This window comes from Nycticebus coucang, chromosome 18, assembly GCF_027406575.1.
Source record: "Nycticebus coucang isolate mNycCou1 chromosome 18, mNycCou1.pri, whole genome shotgun sequence".
Lineage (NCBI taxonomy): Eukaryota > Metazoa > Chordata > Mammalia > Primates > Lorisidae > Nycticebus > Nycticebus coucang.
The window spans coordinates 29344214-29357817 of NC_069797.1; the positions used below are offsets into that span (position 1 = coordinate 29344214).

Consider the following 13604-nt stretch of genomic DNA (forward strand, 5'->3'; position numbering starts at 1 on the left):
TCAACCTGTAGGTCAACCCAAAGGAACTGTTTTAAAGGGTCGTGGCATTAGGAAGGTTGAGAACCATTGGTTTAGAAGAATCTGAGCAGGTGACCTGTGAGCTTCCAAGAGAGGAGAGAAGAGAATTCCATACCTCTATCTGGCTTAGCACACTGTTACCTTTGCCTTGAATGCCCTTCCCCACATGCAATTCATCATTCAACTCAAGCCCTCTCAGATTCCTCTACAGACTGGATTAGGGAACTCAATTCTGTGTCCTTGTCCATTTCCCATCATAGTACTTCACATTTCTTTTTAATTTTATTTACTTTTACTATTTTTTTATTAAATTATAGCTGTGTATATTAATGCAGTCATGGATATAATATGCTGGTTTTATATACAATTTGAAATATTTTCATCAAACTGGTTAACAGCCTTCTTGGCGTTTTCTTAGGTATTGGGTTAAGACATTTATATTCTACATTTAGTAAGTTTCACATGTACTCTTGTAAGATGCACTGTAGGTGTGGTCCCACCAATTACCCTCCCTCCACCAACCTCCTCTTTCCCCTTTCCCCATATTCTTGGGCTATAATTGGGTTATAGCATTCATTTCTTTCTTTCTTTTTTTTTTTTTTTTGTAGAGACAGAGTCTCACTGTACCGCCCTCGGGTAGAGTGCCTTGGCGTCACACGGCTCACAGCAACCTCTAACTCTCCGGCTTACGCGATTCTCTTGCCTCAGCCTCCCGAGTAGCTGGGACTACAGGCGCCCGCCACAACGCCCGGCTATTTTTTTTTGTTGTTCTTGCAGTTTGGCCGGGGCCGGGTTTGAACCCACCACCCTCGGCATATGGGGCCGGCGCCCTACTCACTGAGCCACAGGCGCCGCCCTTTCTTTTTTTTTTTTTTTTGTAGAGACAGAGTCTCACTGTACCACCCTCGGGTAGAGTGCCGTGGCGTCACACGGCTCACAGCAACCTCTAACTCTTGGGCTTACGCGATTCTCTTGCCTCAGCCTCCGGAGCAGCTGGGACTACAGGCGCCCGCCACAACGCCTGGCTATTTTTCTGTTGCAGTTTGGCCGGGGCTGGGTCCGAACCCGCCACCTTCGGCATATGGGGCCGGCGCCCTACTCACTGAGCCACGGGCGCCGCCCTCTTTTTTTTTATTTTTTGAGACAGAGCCTCAAGCTGTGGCCCTGGGTAGAGTGCCATGGCATCACAGCTCATACAACCTCCAACTCCTGGGCTTAAGCGAGTCTCCTGCCTCCGCCTCCCAAGTAGCTGGGCCTATAGGCATCTTCCACAACGCCCGGCTATTTTTTGGTTGCAGCCATCATTGTCGTGTGGCGGGCCCTGGGCTGGATTCGATCCCACCAGCTCAGGTTGTGTGGTGGGCCCTGGGCTGGATTCGATCCCGCCAGCTCAGGTGTATGTGGCTGCCGCCTTAGTTGCTTGAGCCACAGGCGCCAAGCCTCATTTCTTTTTTTTTGAGACCAAGTCTCATTATATCACCCTTGGTAGAGTGCTGTGGTGTCACAGCTCAGAGCAACCTCAAACTCCTGGGCTTAAGCGATTCTCCCAAGTAGCTGGGATTACAGGCACCTGCCACAACTCCTGGCTATTTTTGTTATTGTAGTTGTCATTGTTGTTTGGCAGGCCTGGGCTGGGTTCGAACCTGTCAGCTCCGGTGTATGTGGCTGGCGCCCTAGCCGCTGAGCTACAGGCGCCGAGCCTGTCATTTCTTTGTCATTGACTGTTTCCTGGTTCCTTCCACAGTGAGAGCAGGGCCCAGCCTTGATCACATCTGCACTCATAAGACAAGTGAGATGTCAGGCTGTGCCTGTGGCTCAGTCGGTAAGGCGCCGGCCCCATATACCGAGGGTGGCGGGTTCAAACCCGGCCCCGGCCAAACTGCAACCAAAAAATAGCCGGGCGTTGTGGCGGGCACCTGTAGTCCCAGCTACTCGGGAGGCTGAGGCAAGAGAATCGCTTAAGCCCAGGAGTTGGAGGTTGCTGTGAGCTGTGTGAAGCCACGGCACTCTACCGAGGGCCATAAAGTGAGACTCTGTCTCTACAAAAAAAAAAAAAAAAAAAAAAAAAAGACAAGTGAGATGTCAGAAACTGTCCAGTGAATCAATGAAAACAAGAACCACCCTGTGGAGAAGATGGAGGAAGGAGCAGAAATACACTGACATCTCAGGGACCCTTGCTGAGAACTCAGGTTCTGGGACTACATCCATCTTTTATTTTTTTATTTTTTTTGTAGAGACAGAGTCTCACTTTATGGCCCTCGGTAGAGTGCAGTGGCATCACACAGCTCACAGGAACCTCCAACTCTTGGGCTTAAGCGATTCTCCTGCCTCAGTCTCCTGAGTAGCTGGGACAACAGGCGCCCGCCACAACGCCCGGCTATTTTTTGGTTGCAGTTAAGCCGGGGCCGGGTTTGAACCCGCCACCCTCGGTATATGGGGCCGGCACCTTACCGACTGAGCCACAGGCACCGCCCTACATCCATCTTTTCTATTCCAATTACGCTGCCTAGAAGTTCTAGGCCTTCCATGAACTTGAAAGCCTGACCGACAAAAGTACCCCACTGCCAGGAGGGCAAGCACAAATCTCTGGGGACTGCTGGCAGAGGTCCGCCCCTTGGCCCTGGACTCCGCCTCTGCATCCTCTGCAGTCCCAGTCAGGGCCAGGCGGCGACGCCCATGAGGCCGCATACGCAGTGCGCGCGCGCAGGCTCCTTTGCCCTTCTCCCAATGGCCGGCTGTGGTTCCCTTCCCGGCAGCCTCCCTCGGGCAGGGTGCGCGTCACTTCCGGTGGGGAAGGCCCGCGGCCGCGGCCGCCATTTCGGGCGCTGCTGTGAGACTGAGACCGGAGCCGGTCCGCTGGGCGGCGGGCGCCGGAGCTGGAGGGGCGCGCGTGGCGGCTGCCCAGCGTCTAGGCGCAGAGGCGGCCATGGCGGGCAACTTCGATTCGGAGGAGCGGAGTAGCTGGTACTGGGGGCGGTTGAGTCGGCAGGAGGCTGTGGCGATGTTGCAGGGCCAGCGGCACGGGGTGTTCCTGGTGCGGGACTCGAGCACCAGCCCCGGGGACTATGTGCTCAGCGTCTCCGAGAACTCGCGCGTCTCCCACTACATCATCAACAGCAGCGGCCCGCGCCCGCCGGTGCCCCCGTCGCCCGCCCAGCCTCCGCCCGGTGAGGACGGACGGGACGGGAGGCCCTGGGCGGGGGTGAGGGCCACGGAACTCTGAGCCTGGCCGGCTGCTCCCCGAGAGCTGACCACCACGAGGGACGTGGGCAGAGGGCTATAGTTACCGCGGCCGGGGGCAGCCTGCTGCTGGAGCTCGTTTCCACCTATGAGTAGGAGTGTGTGGGGGAGGAGGAGCCGCTGTCCGAGGCCGCTGGGTGTGCCTTGGGAGGACAGCCCATGGGAAGGGGAACTGCTTCAGCCCCAGGGTGGGGCTAGCGCCCGGGCCAGGCGCAGGGGTAGGGCAGGGCAAGGCAACGTAGGACAAAGAACTGAGGGAGATGATGGCATTGCGGGGGCATCACTTGGCAGCGGTACCCAGAATGAATCCGATAATCCTACAAGTGGCTTTTAGGCTTGAAATATTTCCTGCAGTGTTGGAGAGCCGGGTTTGGCCTTACTCCCCTGGTGGCCTTTGGTAGGAAGTCACCACACATTTGGCCTGGAGGGATGGAGACACCCTCAGGAAACCGGTCAGCTTTTTCCTTTCTTGGGCATTTTTCCAAAATATTTTTACCGTCCCCTTCCCCTGTGGAGATCGAAGGTGGTGAACAAAGTGCCTTAGTGATAGAAGAAAGACTTCAATGACTAGCTTGTCCGTGTCCATCAGATCGTAGGCTGCCCTCCACAATAGGACGCCCTCATTTTCCAAGTGTTTAGTGGAGGAAAGATCCCCCCCCCGAAATAAACGAATGGAAACAATCCTTTCCCTGAAAGTGGATAGAACTTTATTTTCCTTGGACTTAAATATTGTCAGTCCGTACCTCAGGGCCTCTCCTTCCTCTTTAAATTTGAGGCTGTGGTCTGAGTCTTCCTGGATTTTGAGAACAGACCTGCTGGGCAGATCCTCCAAGGATGTAAATTATCTGCATAGGGTTTTCTTTGCCAAGGATCGATAAGATGTTGCTGTTCCTCAGTGCCACTGCAGTTGTTTGGGGAATGTTAAGGAAATATATGCACTTAATACTTGAGATTTGTGAGGTTCGGGGTAATTCCGAGGTTACCTGTATGTGTCTAGCAGCATCAAGAGTCCAGGTGTCTTCTCCCTGTTCCCAAATTGAGGCAATTTCCTCCTCACCAGCAGAAACTAGATCCAGGCCAATCTAATGAATTGGGAGATTCCTGAGCCAGTTTTTGCAGCCTGCCTTTTTAGAATAGCTCTAATTTAGATTTGCTCACTCTGGCCAGAAATGAAGAGATCATTGTTAACACCTACCAATTTTATAGAAATGAGTAGAGGGTCTTTTTTTTTTTTTTTTTTTTTTGCCAATGCTGGGTTTGAACCCACCACCTCCCTACTCCGTTGAGCCACAGGCGCTGCCTTCTTCTTCTTTTTTTTTTTTGTAGAGACAGAGTCTCACCTTATCGCCCTTGGTAGAGTGCCATGGAGTCACAACTCATAGCAACCTCAAACACTTGGGCTTAAGCGATTCTCTTGCTTCAGCTTCCTGAGTAGCAGGGACTACAGGTGCCCACCACAGTGCTCAGCCGTTTTTTATTGTGGTTGTTGTTTAGCTGGCCCGGGCCGGGTTTGAACCTGCCAGCCTTGGTGTATGTGGCTGGTGCTGTAACCACGGAGTTAAGGGCATCAAGCCTGTAGGGTCTTTTGGTTCACAAATTATCCTTGGTCTTAGTCTGGTCAGTTTAATAGTATTATATGAGATAGGTATACTGATGTACCTATATTTGTTCTAAACCAGATATATCTTTTTTTTTTTTTTTTGTAGAGACAGAGTCTCACTTTATGGCCCTCGGTAGAGTGCCGTGGCATCACACAGCTCACAGCAACCTCCAACTCCCGGGCTTAAGCGATTCTCTTGTCTCAGCCTCCCGAGTAGCTGGGACTACAGGCGCCCGCCACAACGCCCGGCTATTTTTTGGTTGCAGTTCAGCCGAGGCCGGGTTTGAACCCGCCATCCTCAGTATATGGGGCCGGCACCCCACCGACTGAGCCACAGGCGCCTCCCCCTAAACCAGATATATCTTACTTTGCCACAGTATGGAATCTATAGTTTTGCATTGTGTCCAGTAACACAATGGCAAACTCATTGAAATTCAGTTTTCAACCTTTTGTTTGTTGTATGCATTTGGTTGCAAAAGTTGGAAATGGCAACAGGCAGGTTTGTTAGCTTGATATTTTTCCACACCTTAGCATTATGAATTTAGTTTCAACATTTACCTTGATATTGAGCTCCACCTTTTTTTTTTTTTTTTTTTGTAGAGACAAAGTCTCACTCTATGGCCCTCCGTAGAGTGCCGTGGCCTCACACAGCTCACAGCAACCTCCAACTCCTGGGCTCAAGTGATTCTCTTGCCTCAGCCTCCCGAGTAGCTGGGACTACAGGCGCCTGCCACAACACCCAGCTATTTTTTGGTTGCAGTTTGGCCGGGGCTGGGTTTGAACCCGCCACCCTCTGTATATGGGGCTGGCGCCTTACTGACTGAGCCACAGGCGCCGCCCTTGAGCTCCACCTTTTCAAAACAGATAAGAGTTCAGTTCCTTGGCCCAGGAGAGAAGGTGAAGATTGCCAAAGTTTGTGGATTGGGTGTGGAAAATTCACGGGCATTGTGGTAATTCTGCCATGTACCCTGTTTCCCACATGCTTTGTGTCTCATTTTCTACACAGGATAATTGATTCAATTGCTTTTACATAATCTTTGTTATCCCCTCCTCATCAAGCCCTTTTTGTTTTGAAGCTACACAGGAATTTCTTTAGAGAGGTGTATACAATATTAATAACTATTATTTGTTGACTGGTTAATTCTATGCCAGATACTTTACTGAGTACTTTATGTGCCTTATCTCATTTACTGTTTAGTGAGGTACTATGATCCCCATTTATTAAAATATTTCTATTTTATAGAGGAGGAAACTGAGAGTCACAGATTCAGTAACTTGCCTAAGGTCACACAGCTAGTAGATGACTAAGCCAGAATTTGAACCTATGCATTCTGACCTGTATTCCTTTTGATAATACATATCTGCTATCTAAAGCAGTGATGAAGAGATTTTAAAAACCTTATTTGGCACATTGAATATGGAAGATGAGCTTTTTTTTTTTTTTTTCTGAGACAGAGTCTCACTTTGTTGTCCTCGGTAGAGAGCGGTGCCATCATAGCTCACAGCAACCTCAAACTCTTATGCTTAAGTGATTCTCTTGTCTCAGCCTCCCCCAAGACGAGCTTATTGCATAGGATTACATTGTGTATTTTTTCAGTTTTTTTATTTGTGATTACTGTAGGCACATAGTAGTTGTATACATTTATAGGGGTACATATTTTGTGTACACAATACATAGGTAAAATTTGTATAGAATGGCTTATGTATAGTTTGTGTAAGAGGCACAGGGATAGAATGGGCCAGGGTTGTTTGTTTGCAGATAGTCTCACTCTGTTGCCCTAGACTAGAGTGCAATGGCATCACCATAGTTCACTGTAACCTCTCTCAAACTCCTGGACTCGAGCAGTCCTCCTCAGCTTCCAAAGTATTTGGGACTACAGGCACATGCCACCACACCCAACCAGTTTTTCTCTTTTGTAGTGATGGGGTCTCACATTTCCTCAGGCTGGTATCAGATTCCCGACTTCGTGTGACCCTCCCACATCAGCCACCGAGAGGGCTAGGATTAACAGGTGTGAGCCACTAACCCATAAGCTAGAGATGAGCCTTTTCCACTGAACCTTTTTAAAAATTTATGTCAGATCTTTAGCTCCCATAGGCTTCCTATGCTGCCATACCCTGGGAGTGCCTTGGTTGTGCCTTCATAGGGAAGGGCTTGGTCAAGTTTACTGGTCATATTCTGTCAGGTTGGGCTTCAAGATGGACCTCTCAGGAGGGCTTGCAATAATTGATCCATTAGTTTTCCCTCTTGAAACAACGAGAAAGGGACTACTAGAACTTGACCAGTAGATAGCTGACAAAACTGTGGATTAGAAGAGTAGTTAGCAGCTTGAGCTCTGGAGCCTGGCTTTGCATCTTATTTACTACTTTTGTAACTTTGTGTGATTATTTAATTCCTCTCTGCTTGAAAGGGAAAATAGTAATACTGATTTCACTGCTGTTAAGTAGTGAAATTAGTTTAAAAGTATCAAATACTTAGAGTGTGACTGGCATAATATGTGGCCTAGCTTGGATTAGAGCTACTGGGCTCAAGCAGTCCTCTCTCCTCAGCCTCCTAGGTAGATGGGATTATAGGCAGCAGCTATCTGTAATCCCAGAACATATTACATATTCTGTTAATCTTAAGAACATAACTGTGGGCTCAGTGCCTGTAGCTCAGTGGTTAGGGTACCGGCCACACACACCAGGGCTGGCAGATTCAAACCTGGCCTGGCCCTGCTAAACAGCAACTACAACAAAAAAAAATAGCCAGGCGTTGTGGCGGGCTCCTGTAGTCCCAGCTACTTGGGAGGCTGAGGTAAGAGAATTGCTTAAGCCCAAGAGTTTGCGATTGCTGTGAGATGTGATGCCAGGGCACTCTACCAAGAGCAACATGGTGAGACTGTCTCCAAAAAAAGGGTGGTGCCTGTGGCTCAGTGGGTAGGGTGCTGGCCCCATATACCGAGGGTGGGTGGTTCGAACCCAGCCCTGGCCAAACTGCAACAACAAAAAAATAGCTGGGCGTTGGGAGGCTGAGGCAAGAGAATTGCCTAGGCCCAGGAGTTGGAGGTTGCTGTGAGCTGTGTGACGCCACAGCACTCTACTGAGGGCGATAAAGTGAGACAGAGGAGTGAGTCTCAAGAGTGCTACAAAAAAAAAAAAAAAGGTGAGGTGGGGGCAGGCAAGTGGTTGACGCAAAATGGAAAACAAGTTTCAGCATTGAGAGGCTCATAGACATGTATAGTAGGGTTGGTGAGAACTGGTGAAACAGCCCGTTTTAGGGAATAAGTGCCGAAGTGGAGAGGGATGGGGTGCATCAGCAAGTGTGAAAGGACTTTGGGTCTAGTATGTGGAAATAGGTTGGTGCCTGCTGTTACCTGCTCAACCCAAAACATTTGACTGTTGCCACATTTTGAATATGGGGTGGTGGTGGAAGGTAGCCTGGTATGTGGGATGACCATTCAAGGTAGTGCTGGGCCAAGTCACTTCTCTGGAGATTGTGTGGGACTATGATTACCAATTGTCACCTTTTTAATTTGTTTACCTCATCTTTTTTTTTTTCTTCTTTTCTTTGAGACAGTTTCACTGTGTTGCCCAGGCTAGAGTGCCAGAGTGTCATGGCTTCAGCCTAGCTCACGGCAACCTCAAACTCCTAGGTTCAAGCAATCTCCTGTCTCAGGCTCCTGAGTAGCTGGGACTATAGTTGGCCATCATGATGTTCAGCTTATTTTCTCTTTTTAGTAGAGACGGTGTCCTACTTTTGCTCATGCTAGTCTTAAGCTTCTCACGTCTTCATTGTCAAGAGTATCCCTCCATTTAGTGGTTCTAAAGAATTTCTTCAGTGAGTTACTTATAAGTTTAATACAAAAAGAAACTTCTACCATAAGGGAAGTAGGATTATTTATTGCAGGACTTCTCTAAGTCTTTAATGTGTAAATTCTGACTTTCTTTTTTTTTTTTCAGTTTTGGCCGGGGCCGGGTTTGAACTTGCCACCCCTGGTACATTGGGCCGGCGCCCTACTCCTTGAGCCACAGGTGCTGCCCGAGGGTACTGAGTTTTTCAAACCTATTTGACTGCAGTATTTTTGAGAAGCATCTATCTTGAGATGCTGTGGAATCTTCTCAGGGAGATAGTGCAGTGGACTCTGGGTTTGGGTAAACTGAACATTTCTAAAGGAATTCAGCGGGTTGGGGTGGATTAAGTTAAATTTGCCTTTTTTTTGGAGACAGAGTCTCACTTTGTCACCCTTTGTAGAGTGCTGTGGTGTCATAGCAATCTCAAACTCTTGGGCTCAAGTGAGCTTCTTGTCTCAGCCTCCCAAGTATCTGGGGCTACAGGCGTCCGTCACAACACCTGGCCATTTTTAGTGATGGGGTTAAAGATTCCTATAAAAGGTACTGGATTTGCTTTTTATGGAGCATCTGATGTAGCCACTTTTAGGAACTTTATTAGATAGATATTTGGCCCTATTTTATAGATTAAGGGGTTGAGGCACTGAGTAGTTAGGTAATACCTCATATAGCTAGTGAATGAGGGCCAGACTCATCTAATCCTGTTAGTCTAAATTTGGATGCTGTCAGTATCTTCCATTTTTAGAAAACTCTATTTGCTTCAGATACCCTCTGGCTCAGGCTGGTCTCAAACCTGTGAGTTCAGGCAGTCCACCCGTCTTGGCCTCCCACAGTGCTAGGATTACAGGTGTGAGCCACCATTCCTGGCCTAATTTTTCTATTTTTAGTAGAGACAGGGTCTGCTCTTCTGCAGGCTGGTCTTGAACTCCTGAGCTCAAGCAGTCTAACCACCTCAGCCTCCTAGAGTGCTAGGATTACAAGCATGAGTCATTGCGCCCAGCCAGCAATTTTGATTTCTGAATGCGTTAATTCATAACTGCACATTCAGAATCCAGCACAGGGTTAAGTCCCAGATAGCTGTGGGAATCCTGTTGGTTGATTCTGTTCTTGAGGGATTGTATCTCCTTCCTTTCCCGCCCTTCTATTTCCTGTCTCTAGCTGTTTGTGGTTGGAAGGAGGGAAAAAGCTGGAACACATAGCTGTGGTGAGGTTTGGACTTATCTGGGACTGGCGTTTTTGCTTTTTCTCCTTTTCCTTCCGGAATTTGGATCAATAAATTGATTGCTCCATCCCTGTAGTATACGAAACAGACATTACTCTGGAATTATTATAGTGTCAATAGACTAGAAAAGTAATTTATAGGTAAATCATATCAAAGGTGTGGCGTGGTGTTTTGCTTGTATTTCTGTGTCCTGTTGGGATTGCCGAGCAAAAAAAGTCATGGTGGGCCCAGTTCATACCATGTGATGTAGCATTTGAACAAGAAGTGAGTTAAACCTGCTTCCTACATTTGTGCTAGATGAAGTGCCAGTTTTTCTCGCACTGATTTTTCTATTTTTTTTTTTTTTGTAGAGACAGAGTTTCACTTTATTGCCCTTGGTAGAGTGCCGTGGCATCACACACCTCACAGCAACTTCCAACTCCTGGGCTTAGGAGATTCTCCTGCCTCAGCCTCCCAAGTAGCTGGGACTACAGGCGCCCGCCACAACACCCGGCTATTTTTTTGTTGCAGTTTGGCCGGGGCTGGGCCTGAACCCACCACCCTCGGTATATGGGGCCGGCGCCCTGCTCACTGAGCCACAGGCACCGCCCTCGCACTGATTTTTCAAAGAGACTTTTAATAGTCTTACTGTCCTAACAAAAAAATTTGTTCTCCCCAAAAAAACACATTTCATTTAGCCTAGTACAGTTACAGAGGAACCATAACAATGGATGATAGGGAGTGGTTGCCTTCCTTTTTAGACTGAACACAGTACCTTGGGAATGTTCTGGGATGATTGGAGTTTTTTCTCCTTTGTGATTTTGTACTTTGGAACACAGTTTGTTGTTCCTGCTGTTTTTTGCAGGAACATATCTCCAGCTAAAAGTGAAAGCAGTGGTTGGTGGGGATGTCTTCCTTAGACATGCTGTACTGCTCCCTGCTCACCAGCACTGGGCATGGTTTTGTATCTCCAGCAATGCTGTGAACTTCTCAAAGTTAGGGACACTTTCCTTTAGCTTCTTTCTCTCACTTCAGTTATATTCATTAAGAATAATACCTCTTGGGCAGAGCCTGTGGCTCAGTGAGTAGGGCGCTGGCCCCATATACCAAGGGTGGTGGGTTTGAACCTGGCCCCAGCATTGTGGTGGGCACCTGTAGTCACAGCTACTTGGGAGGCTGAGGCAAGAGAATCGCCTAAGCCCAAGACTTGGAGGTTGCACTGAGCTGTGATGCCACGGTACTCTACCGAGGGCGACAAAATGACACTCTGTTTCTTTTTTTTTTTTTTTTTTTGCAGTTTTTGGCCAGGGCTGGGTTTGAACCCGGCACCTCCGGCATATGGCGCTGGCGCCCTACCCGCCTGAGCCACAGGCGCCTCCCAACACTCTGTTTCTAAAAAAAATAATAATAATACCTTTTTGGGAGGTTGAGGTAGGAGAATTGCTTGAGGCCAGGAATTTGCGACCAGCCTGGACAACACAGAGATACCATTGCTACAAAAAATTAGAATAAATTATCCTTGCATGGTGTGTGCGCCTGTAGTCCCAGCTATTCTCCAGTCTGAGGAGGAGGTTGGTGGAGCCCAGGAATTTGAGGTTATGGTGAGCTATGATCATGCCACTTCACTCCAGCCTGGGTGACAGAGTGAGACCCTGTCTCAAAAAAAAAAAAGGCAACAGGTAAAATATTTGGCCATTGTACCTCAGCATGTAATTTGATAAACTTTAGCGAGGAAGCTTTTCTCCCCAGGTGTAGTCAGGACTGTTTTCTAAGCTGACATTCTGCTGGTGTGAGGTAGTCTCCCTACCACTGTGCTCTGGAGTGTTCTTGACCAGGCTGTACTCACAGGTCTCTGTACTCACACCTACTTTGTCCTTAACATAGTTGTTCCTTAGGCCTAAGGATCATCCTGAATTAACCAACAGGTAATAGGTGAGGTGGCCGTGTATTTCCTTGCCTACCAAACGTGAATAGGAATAATTCACCTCAGTGATCTACCTCAGTGAAGAGACACTCCAGAGCATAGTACCACCATGGCTCTGGTATGGTCATAGCCAAAATCAATCTCTTTAGTCCTGTATGTAGAACTATTGGGTGCTGATGCCAGAGGAATGTTTGCCACTTGGACAGTCCTGACTCTGAGCATCATCTCTTTTAGTGTCTTAAATTGGAGAGACAGCGAGCATTCCTGAATTTAAGTTGTTTTAAACCTATAGCCATGAATTGTACCGGTAGACTTGCTGGAATATAACAAATGTGTGACTGTCCTTTAAATTGTGTCTTAGTCTCATTCATACTGGTGAAAAGAGAACACACTCATCAGTACTTATTCTGCAGCGAGGGTTTTGTTTAACTTCCAAAGTTAATATTTTATCTTTTTAGCTCTCACCAGTAGTAGATTGAGTTCAATTGTATTTTATTTTAGGAATTTTTTGTTGCTTTTTTTTTTATTTTTAATTTTATTTTGAGTTTTTTTTATTTTTAATTTTATTTTGAGACAGAATCTTACTTTGTTGTTCTGGGTACAGTGCTGTGGCATCATAGCCCACAGCAACCTCAAACTCTTGGACTGAAGCAATTCTCTTCGCTCAGCCTCTCAAGTAGCTGAGACTACAGGTACCCACCACAATGTCCAGTGGGTTTTTCTGTTTCTTTCTTTTTTTTTTTTTGAGACAGAGTCTCACTTTGTCACCTTTAATAGAGTGCTGTGGCATCACAGCTCATAGCATCTTCAAACCCTTGGGCTTAAGCGATTCTCTTGCCTCAGCCTCCCAAGGCACCTGCCAAAATGTCTGGCTATTTTGTTATTGTTGTTGTCATTGTTTTTTAGCAGGCTGGGCCAGGTTCGAACCCACCAGCCCTGGTGTATGTGGCCAGCGCCCTAACCACTGAGCTATGGACACTGAGCCTAGTTTTTCTATATTTTTAGTAGGGAGACATAGTTTTGCTGTTGCTCTGATTGGTCTCAAACTCCTGACTTGCGACAGTCCACCTGCCTTTGCTTCCCAGATATTGCTAGTTTTCAAAACAAGGTGTTGGTTTCTTGCCCATACTGCAGGGCAGTGGTGTCATCATAGCTTACTGAAAACCTCAAACTCCTGGGCCCAAGCAATCTTCCTACCTCAGCCTCCCAAGTAGTTGGAACTAAAGGCATATGCCAGAATACCCTGCTAATTTTTCTGGGATTTTTTGATAGAGATGGGTCTTAAATCCTGGCATCAAGTGATCCTCTTGCCTCAGCCTTCCAAATAGCTAGGACTACAGGGGTGTGAGCCACTGCCCTGGCCTAGACTGAATTTTGTTTTAATTTCCTTTTTTAAAAAGTCTGGCCTAGGGCGGCGCCTGTGGCTCAGTTGGTAAGGCGCCGGCCCCATATACCGAGGGTGGAGGGTTCAAACCCGGCCCCGGCTGAACTGCAACCAGAAAAAAAATAGCTGGGCGTTGTGGTGGGCGCCTGTAGTCCCAGCTACTCGGGAGGCTGAAGCAAGAGAATCGCTTAGGCCCAGGAGTTGGAGGGTTGCTGTGAGCTGTGTGATGCCATGGCACTCTACTGAGGGCCATAAAGTGAGACTCTTGTCTCTACAAAAAAAAAAAAGTCTGGCCTAGACTGAATTTTGTTTTAATTTCCTTTTTTAAAAAAATCTCACCTTGTGGGCGGCGCCTGTGGCTCAGTCAGTAGGGCGCCGGCCCCATATACCGAGGGTGGCGGGTTCA

The 13604-nt window shown here is 47.7% G+C and overlaps 1 protein-coding gene across 2 annotated transcripts in view; it reads left to right on the top strand.

Moving 5' to 3' along the window:
* Positions 1–2715: 2715 nt before the first annotated feature.
* The window catches only part of CRK (CRK proto-oncogene, adaptor protein), a 42454-nt gene continuing 31565 nt past the window's right edge, over positions 2716–13604 (top strand). For both annotated transcript variants that reach the window (XM_053567761.1, XM_053567762.1), the window contains exon 1: positions 2716–3185. In XM_053567761.1, the coding sequence (XP_053423736.1) occupies positions 2945–3185 (241 nt within the window). In that variant the 5' untranslated portion in view covers positions 2716–2944. The remainder of the gene's footprint in view (positions 3186–13604) is intronic.